At 43.9% G+C, this 23,120-nt stretch overlaps 1 protein-coding gene and 2 long non-coding RNA genes across 3 annotated transcripts; 1 reads left to right on the top strand and 2 right to left on the bottom strand.

Moving 5' to 3' along the window:
* Positions 1–487: 487 nt before the first annotated feature.
* On the bottom strand, positions 488–17,944 carry LOC144989370 (uncharacterized). Its single transcript, XR_013653517.1, has 2 exons — positions 17,688–17,944; positions 488–1,560 (listed from the first exon to the last, which is right to left on the bottom strand). It is a non-coding gene; the product is annotated as an uncharacterized LOC144989370 (long non-coding RNA).
* LOC144989406 (uncharacterized) lies at positions 2,465–7,000 on the bottom strand. Its single transcript, XM_078941803.1, has one exon. The coding sequence runs from the start codon at positions 6,998–7,000 to the stop codon at positions 2,465–2,467; it is 4,536 nt and encodes a 1,511-aa protein (XP_078797929.1).
* LOC144989371 (uncharacterized) lies at positions 9,324–17,267 on the top strand. Its single transcript, XR_013653518.1, has 2 exons — positions 9,324–15,708; positions 15,795–17,267. It is a non-coding gene; the product is annotated as an uncharacterized LOC144989371 (long non-coding RNA).
* Positions 17,945–23,120: the final 5,176 nt, after the last annotated feature.

The raw sequence follows: 23,120 nt of genomic DNA, 5'->3' as shown, positions 1-23,120 counted from the left end.
TCCTGGTCCTGGAACAGTGGACAAGCTCTACACCCTCTTTAGGGTGCTGGAGGCTTCGTGGGAGTTCGCTCATCCAGTCTATATATGTTTTGTGGATTTGGAGAAAGCGTTTGACCACGTCCCCCGTGGTATCCTGTGGAGGGTGCTCTGGGAGTATGGGGTCCGGGGAGCATTACTGAGGGCTCTGTGTGACCAGAGCAAGAGCATGGTTCACATAGCCGCCAGACCTGCTCCTGGTGCATGTTTGACTCCGGCAGGGCTGCCCTTTATCACCGGTTCTGTTCATAGTCTTTATGGACAGAATTTCTAGGCGCAGCCAGGGGCTGGAGTGGGTTTGGGGAACACTGGATTTCCTCTCTGAACTTTGCAGTTGATGTTGTCCTGTTGGCGTCATCAAGCCAGGACCTCCAGCATGGATTGGAGTGGTTTGTGGCCGAGTGTGAAGCAGCTGGGATGAAGGTCAGCACGGCTAAATCTGAGGCCATGGTTCTCGACCGGAGAAAGGTAGCTTGCCATCTCTCGGTGGGTGGAGTGCTCCTGCCCCAGGTGGAAGAGTTTAAATATCTTGAGGTCTTTTTGACGAGGGAGGGAAGACCGGAGCGTGAGATTGACTGGCGGATTGGAGCAGCGTCCCTGGTTATGCGGTCGCTGTGGTGTGGCTCTGTTGTGGTGAAGAGAGAGCTGAGCCAAAAAGCAAAGCTCTCAATTTACCTGTCAATCTTCATTCCAATACTCACCTATGGTCTCGAGCTCTGGGTCGTGACCGAAAGAACAAATACAACAAATGTAAGTGGCTGAAATGATCTTCCTCCACAGGGTGGCTGGGTGCTCCCTTAGAGATAGGGTGAGAAGTTCGGTTACCCACGGAGAACTCGGAGTAGAACCGCTTCTCCTCCACATCGAGAGGAGCCAGTTGAGGTGGCTTCGGGCATCTTGTCCGGATGCCCCCTGGACGCCTCCCTGGGGAGGTGTTCCGGGCATGTCTCACTGGGCGGAGTTCCTGGGAAAGACCCAGGACACACTGGAGAGACTATGTCTCTCGACTGGCCTGGGAACGCCTCGGGGTTCCCCCAGAGGAGCTGGAGGAAGTGGATTGGACGGGGGAAGTCAGGGGATCATTGCTTAGACTGCTGCCCCCTTGACCCAGTCCCGGATAAGCGGAGGAAGATGGATGGATGGATGGATAAATATTAAGATAATTAATTTAACCAGACAGGGTCTTTTGATGCCCCTTTTGTTCGCTGTCTCTTGAAGAAATATTCTGGTTTAGTCATTTTTATGTTTTGTTGTTTCTGTAAAGTTTATGATAATTATGTTTGAGTTTCTGCCACATGTGTCTCCTGCATGTCATCTAGATTACCTTTTCCAAAATTTTACCTGATAAATAGCTTTCGCTAAAGTTTACATTTAGTGTGTTCTTTACCTCAAGCCACTGCTTTCTGTAGGACAGGATGGTCAAAACCCACACAGCCAAGAACAGAAAGATGGCTCCATGTGTTAGTGACAACATTCTGACAGGTTTGTTCTTCATGATCAACCAATCAGCCACATCAACAGGTTCTGGAACAAAATCTGAAAAACAAAAAAGTGGTTTAGTCAATATCTGTGTAGTTGAAGAGAGTGGATACTCAACTCTATTGCCTATGCTCAACAGAGTAACAGTCTATAGATTTTCCCTTAGGGTTTTTTCAGACTGGGCACTTTTTATTTGCTTAATTTGAACCAGAGTCCGTTTCCTCCGATAATCTGGAATAAATACACCCAAACGAACCCTGGTCTGGGACCAGGAACCACTCTCGGACCCTGTGATGAGGATGGGTGTTTCACAGATCCAGGCAGTCGTGTTCCAATTGCAACTGGTTTATTTTTCTCCACAATTCTCCCAAGTGCAATAATCCTCAGTGAAATTTTACATAGTTACACAGGAGAGGAGCACATCCATGTCTTCCCTCATTGCCCGCCCGCGGCAACTAACCTCTCCCTCTTATATACGCTAAGCCCCTCCCATTAGGCTGGATTCTGCATATTCCTCTGATTAGTCCTTTGCTTGTCATTCTGGCAAATTCTGCCACCTATTTACAAAGAAAATAAAATTAAAAAAAACATAGAATAATTCCAAACCATTTAGGAATAAATCCCTCCATCCCAAAATGCTACAAACAATAATAAATAATATATTTACATGAATAATTTGTTTCCCCCCCCATTTGTGTGATGACGTCATTTCCGCCCACTGCTGCCGGTCGCGTCTTAACACAGCTGATCAGGTGTCGCCTCCGTTTGAAACTCGCGGTCCTTAACGGCTCCCGGTAAAGCGCATTGAGTGTGCACCCTCAACACAACCCACCCAAGGAGCGCCTGCCTCGTGACACAGCGTCTGAAAATGCGGTGAGAGGTTAATATGTGTGGAAAAACTGCGTGTGTATGCTTGTGTTTGTGTGTGCGTGTGCGCAGGTGACTGCATCTATAGGCGCTCCGTCACATCACCTTCCTCCTCTTCCAGGTTGACACTGTGTGGCAACCGTGAGAGATAGTCAGCCACCACGTTGGTCCTTCCGGGCCGATGTCTGATGGTAAACTTGAATGGTTGAAGTGCGAGATACCAACGGGTCAGTCGATTATTGTGGTCCTTCATTGAATGTATCCAGGTGAGGGCACGATGATCAGTCTCCAAATCAAAATCTCTTCCAAGGAGATAATAGCGCAGGCTTTCCAGGGCCCACTTGATGGCTAACCCCTCCTTCTCCACTGCAGAATACCTCGTTTCCCTGGGCAGTAGTTTTCTGCTGAGGTATAGGATGGGCTGCTCAGCTCCTTCTTCTCCTTGAGCGAGGACTGCTCCGACTCCCACAGCTGAAGCATCTACCTGGACGAGAAACTTATTTTCAAAGTTAGGGCTGCGAAGAACAGGAGAAGAGCATAGCTGTTGTTTTAGGGCCCTGAAGGCCTTTTCACACTCATCATCCCATGGTACTGGGTTTTTCTGTGCTTTGGTTGTGAGGGCCGTGAGGGGTGCAGCAATGGTTGCAAACTGTGGCACAAAGCGGCGATACCATCCCGCCAAACCCAAGAACGACCGAACTTCTTTTTTGGTCCTTGGACGTTGGCAGTCGAGAATGGCCTTTACTTTGTCCACTTGGGGCCGCACCTCTCCCTGTCCCAAAAGGTAGCCTAAGTATTTTGCCTCTTTTCTTGCCCACTCACATTTTTCACTATTCAAGGTCAGCCCGGCCTGCTGAATGGCATCCAGGACTCTCCTGAGATGCTGGAGGTGGTTTTCCCAAGTGTTACTGAAAATAACCACATCATCAAGGTAAGCTGCGCTGAAATTCTCACACCCCTGAAGGACTTTATCCATCAACCTTTGGAAGGTTGCTGGTGCTCCATGGAGGCCAAATGGCATGACCGTAAACTGGAAAAGACCTGCAGGCGTGCGAAAGGCGGTGTAGGGTCGAGATGCTGGTTCCAAAGGCACCTGCCAGTATCCCTTACAGAGGTCCAGGGTGGTGATGTATCCGGCCGCTCCAATCCTTTCGAGCAATTCATCCACCCTTGGCATAGGATACGCATCAAACTCAGAGACTGCATTCAGCTTCCTGAAGTCTATGCAGGGCCTAAGCGAACCATCTTTCTTTGGGAGGAGGATCATGGGACTGCACCACTCGGAGTCTGATGGTTCAATCACTCCCAACTCCTGCATGTTAGTGATTTCTTCACCCAGTCTTCCCACAAACTGTTGCGGGACACGGTATGGCCGTTGACGGATGGGTCTGTTGTCTTTCAATCGAATTGCGTGTTTTGTAAGGTTGGTACGGCCTGGCTTGCCTCTGAATAATGATGGTACCGCCTGCAACACCTGCTGTATCTGTGTCTCTTGGGTCTTGGTGAGATGAGACAGCTCAGGTGTCGTCATCTTGGTGAAGTTATGCCAACTTGTGTCCTCTTCTGTCTCACATTCTTTCACTACCAGACCAACTGGTTCTGGTGGGCTGTGGTGTGGCTCTTTCCACTCCTTCAGTAGGTTGACATGGTACGTCTGGTACTGTTTCCTCTTGTCTGGATGATGAATTTCATAAGTGACTGGCCCCATCTTCTGGCTGATGGTATATGGCCCTTGCCACTTGGACAGTAACTTGCTGGTTGAAGAAGGGAGGAGTAACAGAACCTTCTGGCCTGGTCTAAAGGCCCGGTGACGTGCCTGTTGGTCGTACCAAGTCTTCTGTGCTCTTTGAGCCTCCTTTAGGTTCATTTCAGCCTCTGCTTGGTATCTTGCTAGACGCTCCCTCATCTCTAGGATGAACTGCACCACACCAGTTTCTTTTTGGTTGCTGGTCGATCCTTCCCATGCTTTACTGAGGAGATCCAGAGGTCCTTGAACATTCCTCCCGTATAGCAGCTCAAACGGTGAGAACCCAGTAGATGCCTGAGGAACCTCTCTGTAAGCAAAGAGTAGAAAAGGTAGCCAGCGATGCCAGTCCTTACCAGTCTCAGACACAAATTTTCGCAGCATCCGCTTTAAAGTCTGGTTAAACCTTTCCACCAGTCCATCAGTCTCTGGGTGGTATGGGGTAGTTCTGAGGGATTTGATTCCCAGCTGTCTGTGGAACTGTTGCATCAAGCGTGAACAGAAGTTGGTTCCCTGGTCAGTCAGTATCTCATCAGGGATCCCGACTCTAGAAAACAGTTCAGTTAGTGCATGAATGATTGCTGATGAAGTGATTGTACGTAGGGGAAATGCTTCTGGGTATCGAGTAGCATAATCACAAACGACCAAAATGTACTGATGTCCCTGGCTGCTTTTCTCCAGTGGCCCGACAATGTCCATCGCTATCCTCTGGAAGGGTGTGGAGATGACTGGAAGCGGCTGAAGACAGGCCCGATCCAACCGGCGAGGAGCTGCTGTTTTCTGGCATATTGGACAGGTCATACAGTATGATTGAATGTCTGTGTACATACCAGGCCAATAAAATCGGGAGCTAACGCGCATGTATGTTTTGTGGCGCCCAAGATGTCCTGCCCACGGAACTGTGTGTGCTAAATGCATGATGATAGGTCTACAGTTTACCGGGATTACAAGACGTTTGTGGTTGTCATTCAAAATATACAACATCCCATTTTCAATAATAAAGCAATCCATCCCCATACTGGTTACATCATCAATATTCTTCACTTTTTTAAACAAATGTTTCAATGTGTCATCCTGTTTTTGTAACTCTGCTAAGTTTTCAGGTATTTCCCACATTTTATCAGCATTCAAACCTTGTACATTGTGTTCAGTTATGCCCAGTTGCTTTTCAAAGCGCCGTTGTCGTCTAGACTTTTTTGGCCCTTTTCCACCCCCTTCGCATAAACTTTCATCCAAGTCTGGTAGAGGCAGAACCCCAGTTTTTGCCTGGGCTCTGGTAATTACTGGGCATGATACACTGTTCTGGTGATGACCCTGATTAGCATCCCCTGAACTTTCCCCTTGTAGTAACTGTACCAACACTGGTATGTCTCTACCCAAAAGCAGGTCTACAGGCAGGTTATCAACCACCCCAACAGTCAGAAGATAGGGCTGTTTATCAATGTCCACAGTTATTTCAGTTTGAGGATAAGCATGATTGTCCCCATGAACACACACCACATTTGTAAGATGACCATAGTCCAGACTACCAATGGGTACCAAGCGTTTGCTAATCAGTGAGGTAAAGCTACCGCTGTCAATTAAAGCCAATACTGATACACCATTCACAGTCACTGTTTTATAAGTTCTTTTCCTGACATTGTCATTTGCTGATGGTTCCACTTCATTTCTGGGTACATAGCAAGCCCCTGTGACCTTTGCTTTTTTCAGTGGACAAACTGAAGCCTTGTGTCCGGCTTGCTGACAATAATAGCAAATCAGTGGTTTACCAGTTCCAGGCGGAGCAGTCACTGAGCTGGAAATACCTGGACGGTGTCTCACCGCTGCTTCTCGCTCTGTCCCAAGCTGCGGTGTCGGAAACACTGGGGGACGTACGTCTGTGGTGGGTTGGGCTACGTTGATGGGTCGAGTTGCCATGGTGGATCGTGTAGAAGGTCCTCCTCTCCGAGCATTGAGGTACTGAAGAGCCAATTTTGCTGCCTCTGATCCATCCCCCGGTTCATGCTCCTTGACCCAGGTTCTCACTTCCGGCGGAAGCACGTAGAGAAGTTGTTCCAGGATGATGGATTCCCCAACCTGCTCCTTGGTCCGCCGCTCCGGTTGAATCCAACGCCGGTAGAGTCCCTTCAGCCGATGATAGGTCTCCAGAGGTGTTTCTCCCCGAGGTGCAGATGCACAGCGGAACTTCTGTCGATATGTTTCAGGAGAGATGTCAAACTTTGTTAGCAAAGCTTCTTTCAGGTCTTTGTAGGAATCAGCTTTGTCCTCATCCATGGCTGTGTATGCATCTAGGGCTTTTCCTGAGAGAAGAGGAACCAGCCTGCATGCCCATTCTGTCTCTGGCCATTTCCAAGTCTTGGCCATCCGCTCAAAACGTAATAAATAGTTTTCAATATCCTCTCCCTCCTGGTAGGGAGGAATCTTTGGCTGCATGTAGTACCTGGGCCTGGGCTCAGGTCTCTGCCGGTCAGTCCCAGTTTCAGCTTCAGATGAGGATGTGGAGGGGGTACCAGCACTACGACCAGCAGAGGGTGTTGGAAGCACCAATCTTGGGCTGCTGGCTGAATGCATGCTTGGTGTGGTTACTGCTGGGGCTGAAGGTTGGAGGGCCACCCTAAGATTTTGTAACTCCTGTATGAGACCTTGTTCTCTCTGCTGCTGGGACTCCAGGAAGGTTTTCATCATGGTAACCAGGTCAGTTGTTCCTCCTGATGGTCCCAGGCCGGGGTTGGGCTTCTCTTCTTCCTCTTCCGAGGTCATTTCTGTGTCCCACTCGGCTTCCGCACCTGTGGCCCGGTCTGGTTTTCTTTGGGGCTGTGAGCGTAATCCACCACGCCTGGGATGGCGAGCTGCCTTCTTGCCCCGAGTTGCCATCCCACTTCTGACACCACTTGTGATGAGGATGGGTGTTTCACAGATCCAGGCAGTCGTGTTCCAATTGCAACTGGTTTATTTTTCTCCACAATTCCCCCAAGTGCAATAATCCTCAGTGAAATTTTACATAGTTACACAGGAGAGGAGCACATCCATGTCTTCCTTCATTGCCCGCCCGCGGCAACTAACCTCTCCCTCTTATATACGCTAAGCCCCTCCCATTAGGCTGGATTCTGCATATTCCTCTGATTAGTCCTTTGCTTGTCATTCTGGCAAATTCTGCCACCTATTTACAAAGAAAATAAAATTAAAAAAAACATAGAATAATTCCAAACCATTTAGGAATAAATCCCTCCATCCCAAAATGCAACAAACAATAATAAATAATATATTTACATGAATAATTTGTTTCCCCCCCCCATTTGTGTGATGACGTCATTTCCGCCCACTGCTGCCGGTCGCGTCTTAACACAGCTGATCAGGTGTCGCCTCCGTTTGAAACTCGCGGTCCTTAACGGCTCCCGGTAAAGCGCATTGAGTGTGCACCCTCAACACAACCCAGCCAAGGAGCGCCTGCCTCGTGACACAGCGTCTGAAAATGCGGTGAGAGGTTAATATGTGTGGAAAAACTGCGTGTGTATGCTTGTGTTTGTGTGTGCGTGTGCGCAGGTGACTGCATCTATAGGCGCTCCGTCACAGACCCATTTTTTGAGGTGGTCTCAGTTCGTTTCCAATTAGACTGAGCTTTGATTTGCTCTAGTTTCCTAAGTCTGAAATGCTCGGAGTGGAATAACTGAACCAAAAAGGCCACCGTAGCCAGGCATTATGAGATCCCAAGAGTGGGAACACAACAACCATAAGACGCGCATGAATGTGGAGCAGCAACAAGAGACAGAAACTCACTGAAATGTGGTTGAATGAATGGAGGCTCATTAAAACAACTTTTAACATGATCCATACTGCTTCTCATACTGTTTTCCAGACAATCCATATTTTAATAAATACTTATCATCGTTCCTATTTTGCCGTCGCCTCCTCAGTAACTGCCTTGCAGCATTCCTCCACCGTAAAGTGTTAAAAAGAGTTTTGCTCGACGTTGATACAGACGTTCATAACTGTTCAGCAAAATATAAAGTTTGAATAGGTTAACTACGTCCGCTTTTACATTTACAAGAAATGGTTAGAAGCAGAAATGTGTGGTTGAAAGGCAGTCTGAATACAGACAAAGTCCAATGTTCAGGACTTGGTACGGACCAAATAAAGTGGACTTGGTCCAGACCAATGGACTTTTCCAGTCTGAATACACCCTTAAAGTCGTAATCTTCCCCCTGCGTTGCAGTACATAGCGGCTTGGCTTTGTTTGTGTTGCAAGCAATAGCACAAAGATCACATGTTTACCGGTATGATTCAATCCTTTAGCTTTCTTTATGCCTGAAAGATTTCCTAACTCCTTGACCATATTGACATGTTTGCAAAATCACTGATGTCTTCCAACCTCTTTTCACCTGCAGCATTTTTCTGGTTTAACCACCTTTATTGACTAAGAGTTAGACTCATCTACATGCAATGTATCATCCAGCCAAACTAACTTCTGTCCAACCATCTCAGGACTTTGAAACAACTCATACCCGAAGTCAAGGGTTAACTGGAGAATTAGAAGACCTGCTCCAAACCTTAGTGGTGAAAAATATACATTTATAATCCAACCCATCATCTGAAACGCACACAAAGACTTTCATATTAGAAACCAAATGGATTAAAGTGATCTTGAAAGGACTTTTTTGCTTCTGAATCACAATAAACCAGGTGTTAATAAAACCAAACAATCTCCAAATAAACAGAAAACATTTCTTCTTTCTTCCTTTTGGCCTCTGACTTTCCTGTCGTGTTCGGGTCAAATTTGACAGATTTACAATCTAAATCCCTCAGAAATATTGTGTTTTACATCTGATTGTATCAAAAGCTTTATGATATCCTTCACACACCAGCCCCAGCCGCTTCATCTTTGAAAGATTTTTCCGCTGATAAGCTGCAATAAATCAGTTTAGGTATTATAAATGAATGCTCACACAATATTTATTGAGGCTGCAATAAAACAAACCAATACCTCAATAAACTCCCTTTATCCTTTATTATCTTTAAGGAGTTATATATTAACCCTAGAATGTTATGAAGAAGATTGTTAATATCCTGGGACTTTGATCTCTAAAACTGCATTAAAACCTTAATTTGTGGAATTTCGTAGTGAATGGAAACACAGCTAGTATCTAGTCAAGTTAAGAAAGTTGCTGTAACGGATAACATGAATATACTTTATTGTAGAAAATGTATGTTTTAATATCTTATTCTTTATTATGTTACAGCTTTATCCTTAGTGTGAAGTGAACTTATTTTGAACTATCCAGATTTATGGTCGTGTGACATTCCTTTTTGCTTTATGGTTGCAGCATCCTGTGAAGACATAGGATGTTCTTTGTGCAAACTTAGGTGTTTTTCTTAGGTGCCATAAATATGCCATGGGCGATATCTGTACCATCTGGGTTGAAGATTCTTCCCCTGGGAAAGTGCTAAGATTCGTGTTCTCATGTGGAGGTTGAAGCTGACCTTTGCTCTGGATACCGGTAAAAGGAACCTTGAGTTGTCCAGGGATGATTTACTCTGACCAGATGGGGACTCTCTTGATCATCGGACTGTGTGCGCTGGTGAAATGGCCCCCCGAGAGGCGGAGCGGATCCGAAGCTGGCAATCGTCAGCTATTGGCCAGAGGAAGCAGGCGGGCTATCAGCTGACGAATCAGAGCGACCAGGGGTGGAGGACCAGCGACCATGATCTTTCCGGAAGGCGGAGATTCAAACACATCTTAAAAAGACTGTTTTCTAAGTTTTCCATTGTTCTTAGGAAAATCTACGAGTAATTCGCATGTAACTTGTGCGTCAGTAGATCTTTACTTGAGAATCCAGATATATCTGCATTAATGTTTTAAACTGTGCTTTAGAACTATTGTCAGGGAAATAAACTCTGTGTATTTTTAAACCGGTGGAATCCTTGTTTGTTTTACCACTCTCGACTATCGAACACGCATGGATGGAAAGAACCCAAAAACGGACGATTCTCTTTCCTTCAATATGGTGACCTCGAGACGTGAAGTCGGGGGTGAATAGGAAACGCGGACCAGACCGGTTGGACCACATCATAGTGGCTTATTACGAGATTTCTGAGACTTTCGACGTAAAGTCTGGGGATGCTTCCTGCCATGCGGTCGACTTCTTCAGAGGCCTCATTCATAATCATGGTGAGCAGAGCCTTTTGTAAAGTCTGCGTATTGATGATCTCAAATTAAAGGAGAAGTCGATTGTATGGGTGGCACAGTGTACCCTATACGAACGAACGGGCGAGCGCACCCCAGTAAATAAGTGTTGGGTTCACCCTCCCTAGAACAGCGAATTGAACGGTGGCAAAATATACACTTTGGGCGGCAGTAAAAGATTTTGAAAAATTGGACAATTATAATTATGCAGGTTTTTCGTCTGTTCGGCCTGTACAAAATTGAACGTTGGCAAATTGGGAGCTTGTGATATTTGGAAAGCAGCAAATTGACTAGGTTTGCGTCTGTTCAACCTGTTAAGAAATCCCTTACGAAAAACAGAGTTATTATAGGAACTAATTTTGCGCGTCTAGGATTTTCGGAAACACCAAGGAGGCTTCGGCCTCTACAAATTATTTTTTTATACGCGGAGAGAAACCAAAGAAGGATTCAAAATAAACATGAGCGCTGAATTTGACAGAAGATGAGGAAAATTGTGCATTTTGTCAGGACAAAAACGACAACATGACTTGACGACTGACTGATGACAATACAGACGTGATCGCTGATGAACGGACTGAATGTATGAGATTTTGGAGACGTGACTGCTTATGAATGAAATGTATGCATGAGATTTTGGAAAGTATGGGATGAAAAACTGTTTGAAAGCAGCAAATTTTGGCTTTATTTTCCATGTTTCTGTGTGAAATGTTTTCTCTATGGACGTGGCCATCTTGTTTCGAATTAGCCAATAACGGGACGTTTTAGTTTCTTTCGAATGCGTCGACAGCTCTGATTGGCTTTGTTTGTACCATGTGGTCGGCGTGACGGCGTCCATGGAGACCGAAATGTTCAACCTGCACTAAACTTTCACGTAACAAGGCTTAAGAGTTTGCGAATTAATTTGTGGTAAAATAACAACTGACATTGTAGTTATTGAGCGTGGTCATGACCTCGGTTGTAAGACGTCGATAAAAACAAATTTCAGTGGTCTTAGTTCGACGAAAAAGATTTTTAAGTAGAAAGGAGTCTATGAGCAGCGCTTCCGATGGAAGTTTCAGCCACAACAGCAGCTTGACTACAGCTGCAGCCTGCAGCAACATTATCTGTTCTGCCTCTGTCGAACGTAGCCTAACTTTCTCTGGAATTTGCCTAAAGTTGGGCAAATCTTTCTAAAACACAGTAAGATAATATTGGTCCAATATATGTTGTGTAAAATGATTTTGCAATTATTTCGGTTTTCTTATTTTGAATAAATGTCTCTACTTTATTTTGTATTTCCTAATTACCATGATTTAGTTAAGTTTTGCTAAAAAGTAATGTTATTGACACTAATTATAAGTATTTGTTGGTTTAGATCCGGACTCCCTTTAAAAGAATGTTTGCAATGTTTAATTTATTTTATATGTTTATATGTTTTGATATTTCTCAGATTACTTAGTGTTGGTGTTAAAGGATTTATTGGTGTTTAAAGATAGTTTGCAGCAGATCCCATGTTTTGATGTAATTATAGTTTGAAGACAGTGTAAGTGGATGTTGTACAGAATGGGGAAAGGACAAAGCAGTGAATTAAAGTAGAAATGAACGGCATTGGAAGTGATAGAGGGTCTGTGGACACAGAAAGGTATGGTAAGGAAAGGTGCTGGTTCTAGTAGAACAGAAGAAGGGAGAACATGAATGTTAATGCTAGTGATAAACGATTCATTTCAGTGAAATGGTTTATCTTGTTTATCTGTAAGGTGCCTAATTTGTTGTGTTATGTCTTTTGGTGTGGTTTTGAGAAAACGGTTAAAAGTTATTGTCTGCGTATTGATTGTCTGTGTTTTAACGAACCTGTTGTGGTTTAGAGTGTGAATTGTGTTTTTAGTTAAATAAGGAAAAGCTTAAATTGTGGAATTTTGTTGCTTTTAGCACTTCTCAGAATTCTTTTTGTAGGACAGCAAGTCCTTAATGGTAAGTCAAAACAATTTGTCTTTGTTTCTGGATTAAAAGTGAATGATTAGCTGCCAGAATGCATCTAAAACAATATATTTTTCAAAGATTTTGCTCCACATCCGTCATATAGTTCAGAGAAGAGTTTAGGGATTTTTTTTTCCTTTGCTGATTTTCATCATTGATTAACCAACTTTAGCATCCACAGTGTTGGTGATGGCGATGGTGAAAACAAAGCATGACAGTAACAAATCTGCTTTAACAACATCTGCAGTAACAACATGTTTTTTCCAAGCAGCACATAGCTTTAATGTTGCAGGAAAGGCGTAGAGCAGAGCCGTCCTGAGACCTCATAAATCTTTACACAGCAAACCCCCTCTGCTTCATTGGGTGAGTGACAAAAAGAGCATTTCTCAGTTCTTTGGCTTCACAGGAAGGAGCCGTGTTAGGAGTGTCTGACCCTCAGGTCAGCTCCGCTGATCAAATGAAGACATGACTGCATGCATGGAGAATGCATCGGAGCGTCTGCAAGGTGATAAGAGTCTATTTAAAATACATCTGATTCATCACTGCAGAGCACATTTGAAGAAAAAGGGCAGAGGGAGAAGTTGAACAACTGAAAAACAGTCATTTACACTGCAGGAACAATCCACTCTGGATAATGAAGGTGTTTAAAAAAAAAAAAAAAGGCACATAACATGATGAGTTTAAATACCCTCAGGACCTGTAGCAATGTTCAGGTATCGGAGGCCGGGACGGGAGGACGGGTATCCCCTCCTGGAAGGCGTGGGCCACCCAGGGACCCCCCAGATGGCATCTGTGGCGCTCAGGACATATGGCAACGACTGCCCACAACAAGGTACCCAACAGCAGAATGCACAGACCAGGAGCAGAGGACACGAACAGCACCCACGACCGCTCCAAGCTCCTCCACCGTGGCGAGGACCACAGGTGGCAAGTCGGACAATACCACTTGGTGATGTAGGAGCCATGGTCCCTTTCAAGCTCAGAGGTAACTCCATGAATGGACACTGGTGCAATGTGTTCCTCTATAAACTGCCGGTTGCCTCCATCAGCTCTGACAAATGAACATATGACTCCTCAAACCCGGCAAAAGACCATCCAACTGACTTTTGACCAGATGGTGGAACATTCATTTGTGCATTCACCACACACCTGTGAATCTGTTGGGACGGAACGTTTTTGTCAAAACAGGAGCCAGCATTCTTTCAGACTGGATGCCATGCCACACCCCACAGCCAACCCCTACTGCTGACACCTGCTGGATCCAGAGGGCCCTGAAACGCCAGGTGTGTCCATGTATTTCGGGTTTGGATGCCATGAGTCCTGTCCTAGAAGCAATATTTTTCCGCCTCCGATGACCTGAACTGCGCATTCTATTATGACAGAGAGGATGATCGACTGTACCGAGAAGCATTTCATCAGGTAGACAGCCATACGTGGTATTTAAACTACACTGACATATAAATTGGTCAAGAGGGTGTATAGTTTATTTTGTATTCACACACTCACATTTGCAATGATACCGGAAGTTAGTCACACCTGTATTGCACATAGAATTAGCACTCCCCTGGTCATGAAGCTCGACAACTCAGACCCATGACTGAGAGGGATGTAAACAAAACAACTGTCTAAACTGTGATTTTCAGGTGTTCACTTCTCTCCCTCAATAAAAATGTACAGGATAACTTTGCATTCAAGAGCTAACTCCGCAGCTCTGGAGCATTTCTGCATTGTCAGTCATCGCAGCAGAGAGAAGACGGATCATGAAGATGCAGAGGTGATGTTAAAAACGCTCTCTGATGCTTCATGGTCAACAGGTTCATTTGATGTTTGTTCATGCTCCACCGTTTCCCCGGTGGAGATTCAGGTAACTGCAGGAGCACAAATGTTTTTAGATCTCAGTGCAGCTGAGTGAAGGATGCAGATGAAGGAAATTCTGATTGGTTTGTGGAACTCTGGTGTAATTGAGCATTCATATTTTTCACGGTTTACTCCTTTGAGACCGGTTTTACAAGCAGATAATAAAACTTATCGCATGGCACATGATTTAAGGGCTGTTAGTGAAGTCATCATTACTCCAGTCCTCCCTGTGCCTGATCTACATAGCATGCTGTCAACTTTAGCCCCACAATGTGTGTGGTTTGTGTGTGGTTCACTGCTATTGCTTTAGCAAGTGCCTTCTTTTGCATTCCATTACATGAGAACAGCAGACATCTATTCGTGTTTCAGTGTAAAGGTTTCAGTTTGCAGTACACACGTTTGCCACAAGGATTTAAAAATTCTCCTGGCATTTTCAATCACTGTTTAAAGTTTCTCCGACAGGATATTATGCTATTAGAGGGTTGTGTTTTTGATGTAGGTTGATTATCTTCTGCCAACAGCACCGACTGCTGAAATCTGCCTGCAAGTAATGAAAGATCTTCTTTTGACGTTGTTTGATTTGGGTTTTGAAGTGTCTAACAGGAATTTGCAACGTTGCAGAAGGAAAGTCCCATTTTTAGGTACAACTGTTTCCAGCACAGGCTCTTCAATGTCTATGGAGCATAGAAAGTCTGTTTTGCAGCATAAATGTCCAGAGACAGTAAGAGAAATTATGGTTTTCTTGAGTCTTTGTGGTTATGGAAGACATTTTCTTCTTTGTTTTGTGGAACCTCCTGCTCCTTGAGGTCAATGCTAAACGACAAGGGTGACAGACCTCACGGCTGCAAGGCAACGACAATAAGTGGTTTCATTTCTTCACCTTGTGATCTTGCTTTTCACAGGACCGTGGACAAGGATGCCTGTTAATCTGAACGGTGCACTGATCTGTCTGTTCTCCTATTTTATGTTCAATTTCTATTTTTAATCAATTTATATTTTTCCTTTCAATTAATCTGGTTTTGTGTTTGTGCCTTATCTCTGTTTGACTCTGCAATGTTTCCACTCCAAGAGAGGGAGATGGACATTAGGGAGTCTTAAGGAAATTGTTTTATTATCATCGTCAAATTGTTTTATTATTATCATTTAAATGTATTTGTTTAGAAGGGATGTTTAAATGGTAACTCAGATTGACCTTTTTCACTTTTTCTACAGCTTTGTGTGTGTGTTCCTCTCGTTCACTCATCCTGGGCACGGATGAGGAAGTTTTACGACACTGTCCTGGGTTGATAAGGCAGTTATACGACTGTCTCTAATGAACTTTTCTTTTTGTCTTGAATTTTTTTCTTCCCAACTTGTGTTCTTAATGACAGCATGAGGAGGAGCAGACCTTTCAGAAGAGAAACATTGATGGACTTTTTCAATCACATTTGCTGCTCTCCCCTGCGCAGGCGTAACATGATTCGTAGCTCATTGTGTCTTGTGTTTTGTTTTTCTGATATGGTTTTTGGTTATTGCTTTTTATTTTAGAGTTCCTGACCCTAACGCTAATCAATATTTAGATCCACAGCAGATTCATCTTGGGGAGAAGGTACGTATGTGTGGACACTCCAAGCTCTTTCACGCTGTTCTGTTGTATCTTCTGTATCGGATCTCTACTTACCAGGTTTATTGAAGTTCATAGGATGCCTGGTCCAAGCTGGTCAGCGCTTGTGGGACATACAGAAGGACGCGAGTGTTCGAGGCCCTGAAGGACCTTTTGGATTTTGTTGCATTTTACGTATTGCTATTCTTATTTAGGTAGAACAATGTATCACAGTCCCTCCAATGGGACCCCATGGAGGAGATGGAAGTAATTTCCTGAATTACGCTTGCTGTTATGTTTAACAATTCTGTTTTTCTTTTAGTCATCTGTGTGATTTTGTTCTGCCTTAACATGTCTCGCTTTCCTCCCCCTTAATTCCAGGTGTTCTTTTGCTTTACAGGAACTGTTATCTTTTTTACGGTTATGCTTTTTTTTTTACTATTTGACTTTGACTTACACTGAATTAGACTTTGAATTTGTTTTATTTACCTTGTTTACCACTTTAGTTTTTGTACTATGTAACTTTACTTAATGACATTGTGCCAAGGGGTTAGGTCGATCTTGTAAGCATGGGCATCCTTCGGGGTGGTTGTCGCAGGAGCACGGAACCGTCGCGAGACTTTTCCTGTCAGACTATACACTGAATGTTTAACTGATGCTCCAGACAGGTTTCGCTCGCACGTTCATGCATGGACGCCTAACTCCTTTGAAATATTTTGTGTTCCAGATTGTGCGGGCTTTAGACCACAGCTGTCAGGTTAGGTTAGGTTTGTAATGTTTTGTTGTTTTTGAGTGTTGTAGTGTTAAGTCTTTTAGGTGATCACACATTGTGTGATCAAGAGAGGGAAATGTAGAAAATGTATGTTTTAATATCTTATTCTTTATTATGTTACAGCTTTATCCTTAGTGTGAAGTGAACTTATTTTGAACTATCCAGATTTATGGTCGTGTGACATTCCTTTTTGCTTTATGGTTGCAGCATCCTGTGAAGACATAGGATGTTCTTTGTGCAAACTTAGGTGTTTTTCTTAGGTGCCATAAATATGCCATGGGCGATATCTGTACCATCTGGGTTGAAGATTCTTCCCCTGGGAAAGTGCTAAGATTCGTGTTCTCATGTGGAGGTTGAAGCTGACCTTTGCTCTGGATACCGGTAAAAGGAACCTTGAGTTGTCCAGGAATGATTTACTCTGACCAGATGGGGACTCTCTTGATCATCGGACTGTGTGCGCTGGTGAAATGGCCCCCCGAGAGGCGGAGCGGATCCGAAGCTGGCAATCGTCAGCTATTGGCCAGAGGAAGCAGGCGGGCTATCAGCTGACGAATCAGAGCGACCAGGGGTGGAGGACCAGCGACCATGATCTTTCCGGAAGGCGGAGATTCAAACACATCTTAAAAAGACTGTTTTCTAAGTTTTCCATTGTTCTTAGGAAAATCTACGAGTAATTCGCATGTAACTTGTGCGTCAGTAGATCTTTACTTGAGAATCCAGATATATCTGCATTAATGTTTTAAACTGTGCTTTAGAACTATTGTCAGGGAAATAAACTCTGTGTATTTTTAAACCGGTGGAATCCTTGTTTGTTTTACCACTCTCGACTATCGAACACGCATGGATGGAAAGAACCCAAAAACGGACGATTCTCTTTCCTTCATTTATAAACTTGATTTTTGTGATGCAGATACATCTTTACCAAGGTGAGATAGATCAAAGACAATTAAAGTTAAGAAGCTGTCGGACTGGAAGAACAAAAGTGCAATCAGTGACATCCATAAAATCTAGATTACTTTACGCTTTAAATCCAGGAAATCTCCAGTTCATAGAACAAACGTATTATTTAAATGTCAAATTCAAACTCAAAGTTGACCAAAAATATGAAAAAACATTAAATTGAACAAAATTAATACATATGCTTTTGTTTTTAAGGGAGAGGACTCTCCTTGTTGAAAGTAAAAATTACTCAATAATCACTTCTCAGTCTTACCGTAGGAATTGGTTAAGAAAAATATTCAGCCTCAACTGTGCAGACGATAGTTTTCTTCTTAGCAGATGGGTTTTCTTGCTGGTAAACCTAACAGAGCTTCAAGCTTTACTTCGCCTTGCCCTGTTACCAGTTCCTGAACGTTGTTGAGGTGGGTGGAGTAACATCTGGTTACCCATTCAGTATTGACATATATGATGTAGTCCCGGTGGAACGGGGTGTGGTTTTCATTGTGTTTCATTTTTGGCTCCTTGTTCATGACTGACCTCCTGTGAGCGGAAATTTGGACAATAAACTCCTCACAGACATCATAGCAGAACAGGCAACAGGTGCTCCCCTGTGGAAGCATATCTGTCTCATAAATCAAAAGAAAAGTCAATATCAGCAATACTTTTTATTTTCACAATAAAGCTGCATTCGTTCACACAAAAATAAAATAAAAAAATCAATCTGCCAAACTGCTTTTTATTTTTCTTCTTCAACACCGCTCATTCTGTCACTTAATTAAAATGATAAAGAAAATGGTATTTTACATTTCATTTTCAAAGTTCTCTAGCAAATGTGTAGCAAAATTCAATTACAAATATCTAATTTGAATTTAAAATGGATTAACAGAAATGATTTTTCATTTTCACAATGTAACTGCATCAATGACTTAAGTCATTAAAGCCATGATGCAAAGAGGGGATTACATTTTCGTTTTCACATCCACCCGACAAAAACTGTTGCATAATTCATTTCCAGTCAGCAGTTCCAGGGAGGAGGCGGCGCGATGACGTCAAACAATCATGCGTCCCCTCCGAGATCGCTACTGACTTTTTTTTTAGAACTTTCCATCCCATAACAGACTCTGGTCTGCGTTCACAGCTGAAGACACGCCCCCAACCACATTTTCACGCTGCTTTTGATCCCAATTAGTCTGATCAAGGCAGAGTGTTCTGAACGGCGTGTTTACATGACGCATTTTTATTTTGATCAGGCATTTATTATGATTGTGTACTTAAATTATTTTTTATCAGACACTGGTTGGTTTGTTTTTTATAAAACATACCGACATGTTTCGGTGGAATACCTTCCGCCTTCGTCAGGGTCGTCATCAGGTGGTGGTGTGTGACGTCTTTAAAAACAGATGATTGTGACTGAGGCGGAGTCACCTGTCAAACTTTGACAAGTGACTCCGCCCCTTGATGTCCGTTTTTTGCTGGAGGATGTTGCTCCAGGTGTGGGAGAGCAGGAAGGCCCCCTCATCCCTGTTCCTGGAAGTATGGGCTCGCTTTCTTATCTCCACCGCCTCCATGATCCATCTGCGGTGCATGTTGTCTTCAGTGCGGAGGACTTTGGCCTTTTCCCAGTCGATGATGTGGTTTTCCTGTTTGCAGTGGTCCGTTATGGCTGATTTCATGTTTTCTTGTACTGCCTGTTGTTGTCTGGCTCTTGTTAGTATTTTATTTGTTTCCTTTTCACATTCTTTTTGATCTTCTGTTTTTCTTGTGATGAAAGTGCGTCCTGTTTCTCAGATGTGTGTTTTATTGCAGGTGTGACATGGGATTTCATAAATGACATTGCATTTCTTATTTTGTTCTCTTGTTATCTTGTCTTTTGGGTGAACCAGTAGTTGCCTGAGTTTTTTTATATGGTTTAACTGGGGTGCTGATGTGATGTTTTTTCATGTCCCTCTGGATGCGTTCTGTTATTCCTCTGATGTATGCTAATGTAACCATTCCTTTGTTTTCTGATTTCTTCGTCAGATTATTCTTCTCTGCTTCCTTGTATTTCCTCTGCTCCACCTGTGTTTGTCCCTTTTTTGTGGCCCATTGAGGATATTGACACCTGGTTAGTGCGTTTTGTATGTTTTCTTCTCTTCCATTTTGTCCTCCCTGTGCGTTACCAGTTCTGCAGGATCAAATAAGGTTCTTGGACGGATATTTTGTTGGTGATAGGATGTTTTGAGGTCCATAATAAATATTGGTCTGTGTGAGTTTGTTTCCTGTATACTTTTATTTTTTACGACCCTGTTTTCCGTGTGCGTGATGTTTATGTTCAGAAAGTTAATGGAGTTGTCTTTTTCGTCTTCATGTGTGAATTGGATTGGTCCCGTATCGTCCATGGTGTTCAGGTGGTCTGTGATCTCCTGCGTATGTCCTGGTTTGATCTTTTCCAGAATGTCATCGACGTAGCGTTTCCATAGGGTTGGGTTCCATAGGGTTCCACTCCAAATATTCATAAACCTGGAGCACCTCTAAGGCCCATAATAGACAGCATGGGATCAGTAACATACAACCCCTCCAAATTCATTGCCGATATTTTGAAACCCCTCCTAGGAAACATAGACTGCCTTTGTGAAAATGCAAAACAGCTGGCAGAAAACTCAAAAACATAAAGATGGAAGCAAATGAAATATTCATTACACATGACGTAATATCGCTATTCACCAGGACTCCAGTAGAAGCCACACTACAAATAGTGCGGGAATAGTTAGCAGCAGATGGAAACGCTACGTCGATGACATTCTGGAAAAGATCAAAGTGGTTAGCGCTCTTGCCTCACAGCAAGAAGGCCTCCGGTTCAAGTCCCGGCTGGGGGACGTGAAACAGGGGACCTTTCTGTGTGGAGTTTGCATGTTCTCCCCGTGTATGCGTGGGCTCTCTCCGGGGTCTCCGGCTTCCTCCCACCGTCCAAAAACACGCTTCATTGGTTAATTGGCAACTCTAAATTGTCCCTAGGTGTGAGTGTGAGAGTGAATGGGTGTGTGATTGAGGATATTCTACCCTGCAACAGACTGGCAACCAGTCCAGGGTGTCCCCTGCCATTCGCCCACAAGTGGCCGGGATAGGTTCCGGCTGCCCCGTGACCCCGAAAGGGAAAAAAGGTTAAGAAAATGAATGAATGAATGAAAAAAAAGGAATCTGGGTAATGATTCCTTTGGTTCACTTGTGTAAATTATTACATCATCAGCATACAGGGCAACCATGTGCTCGTCCCCCGCAATATATATTCCTTTTACATCATTTGTTTGCCGGATTAATTGAGCAAGGGGTTCAATGTAAAGGGCAACAAAGAGGGGTGACAACCCACATCCTTGTCTTGTTCCGCGTTCCAGTTCAAAGGTGTTTGAATAAATAATTGTTTTATTTCTTTGTTGTTGTTTTTTATATATCTTTATCTGGTGCGGACGTTTTAAGTTTGGTTTTGTGTATAAATGTTTGTAATAGTTTAGGAAAAGCTTTTGGATTTCACTCTTGATTGTGTACACATATTTTGGAACTTGGATCTCTGATTTTGCAGATTGTGTTATTTATTTTTTTACTTGCTAATAGTTTAGCAAATTTCTTTCTTGCATTGGACATATTTTATTTTAACAACAGGGGTTATGAATCTTCTGACAAACCAGAGGTATGTCTGAATAAACCCCTTTTGTAATCGAGGCCAAACTTTATTAATTTGAATCATATTTGAAAATATTTTGTGTTGGACCGGACGGAAAAGGAAAGGAGGGAGGAAGAGAGAGGAATGTTAGAGGAGGGGGGGATAGGAGGGTGATTATAGAAGGGGGGAGTTAAAACCATTAAAGCAGCATAAAGCAATAGGTTTCTGGATGGTTATACTTATTACAGTGAGGTTCAGATGTAATATAACTCTACAAGGGCGGGGCCTGTCCACACACACACTCAGATGTTATAAACGTACCTGTTGGCTCCAAAAAGATTCAGATGTCAACATGCAAACAATACCAATAATGTTCCCATACGCATACTTATCCATTCAAACCAACTATAGTGAAACATTTCATTCAATCACGCAAAATATTAGTGCAGAGGTGAGCTAACACCTGTGCTCAATTGAGTGTTTATGTTTTTCTAAAATGTATGATGGAATGTAAAAAGAAGGAGGGAGAGTGCCCAGCCATCCCCACACCAAGACCCCTGCCGCAGCAGCGGCAACCAGAACCCCCTAACACCCACACCGCAGCTGAAAGAGAACCACCGCCCCCTGAACGATCAAATCCGACACCAAGGCCAGGGCCAGCAGGACCGACACGGGGGCCCCCAAAGCCAGAGAGCAGGGAGGCATGGGGGGAGAGAGAGAGCAAGCTCCGGCCCCACCAGGATAGTAGCCCCGCCCTAGAAGAGCCCCCATAGCCCCAGACGAGCACCCCACCACCACCCAGGAGTTCTGGGCTACCCCAACCCCAGGTACGAGTCGGGACCTGCCAAGGGAGACCCGCCCCGCGCTCCAGGCAGCCACCCACCTGGCCCACGGTTGGTCCAGGAAGGAGCAAGGCAGGGGCCAGCCATCCCCGCCCAGGAGGAGGACACCCAGGGGAAGAGGGGGTCCACAAGAAGTGTTGTAGATGTAGGACAGGTGACTCCTGCGGCCACATCTGTCATGATGTCTTGTGTGTGACAAAATTATTCTCTTGGTACATGGTCCCTTTAAGTAATAACAATGCATAAGTTTAACTAAAAAGGATTCAATATAAGACCTACAGAGATTAAAAGAAAGGAGTGTACTTTCAGCAAATATTTGGAACAAATGAACTTTTTGCTGGAGTGTTCTTCCGGAGAAGAGGTTCTGACAAACAAAACCTTTCCAGTCAGGGATAGACCTGAACTGTGGTGTTTTTGCTAGCTATTGTGGGTCCCGACTAATTTAGTGTTTGCTTTAAACGTCAGGAGGATAAAAAGGCACTTCAAACACTTAGATTATGCACCAATTCTTCTTTAAACAGTTTACTTCTTGGAGTTTCTCCACAAAGTACGGTTGATGCTCTTCCGCGCTCCTCTGCACAGGCCGGTTCTCGTTCTGATTCCACACAGAACGTTTGTTGTAGCTCATGCTGGTAGGGGTCGATGGGAGGACGGTGACTGGGAGCCCCCGCGATGACATGTCAGCTACAGCTTCTGCTGCGGTCTGATATAGACGAACCCCCTCCTCATAGAATACGCCAATTGTCGCAGGGTGAGGGGTGTGGAATCTGATTTTTTTCTCCTTCAGGACTTTCTTTGGTTAGTTGTATTCCATACATTTTTTCTAGATTGCTGGGGGTTAGTCGCGGTCCACTAAGAAGTGGTCATTGCTGTCTATGGTTTATTTCTTCTGCGAGGCCTCTTTATCACTTCTTCCTTGGCTCTGAAGTTTGAGAGCCTGGCTATGATGGAGTGTGGTTTGGACTGTGGTGTTGCAGACACGGTATGATATGATATCTAATATTCTCTCTCTGTACGTGAGCCTCCTGCTCTGTTAACTTAGCTTCCATACCATCCTACCACTGTAGAAGTTGCCTTAGCAGCATTGATGTTGATCGCAGAGTTGTTTCCACGTCATTAAAACGAGTTTTAGGATTTTCTAATCGAGCTTTGGCCTTCAGGTAGTTTCTTTGGATCTCTGAAATTTGTCACTCTTTGTTCCGTTGGAAGCTTTTTTAATTATTTTAGG

The sequence above is a fragment of the Oryzias latipes genome, chromosome 23, assembly GCF_053564925.1.
Source record: "Oryzias latipes strain Hd-rR chromosome 23, Olatipes_Hd-rR_3.1".
NCBI lineage: Eukaryota > Metazoa > Chordata > Actinopteri > Beloniformes > Adrianichthyidae > Oryzias > Oryzias latipes.
Note: the sequence above shows the minus strand (reverse complement) of the source record. Positions and strands in the feature narration are given on the sequence as shown.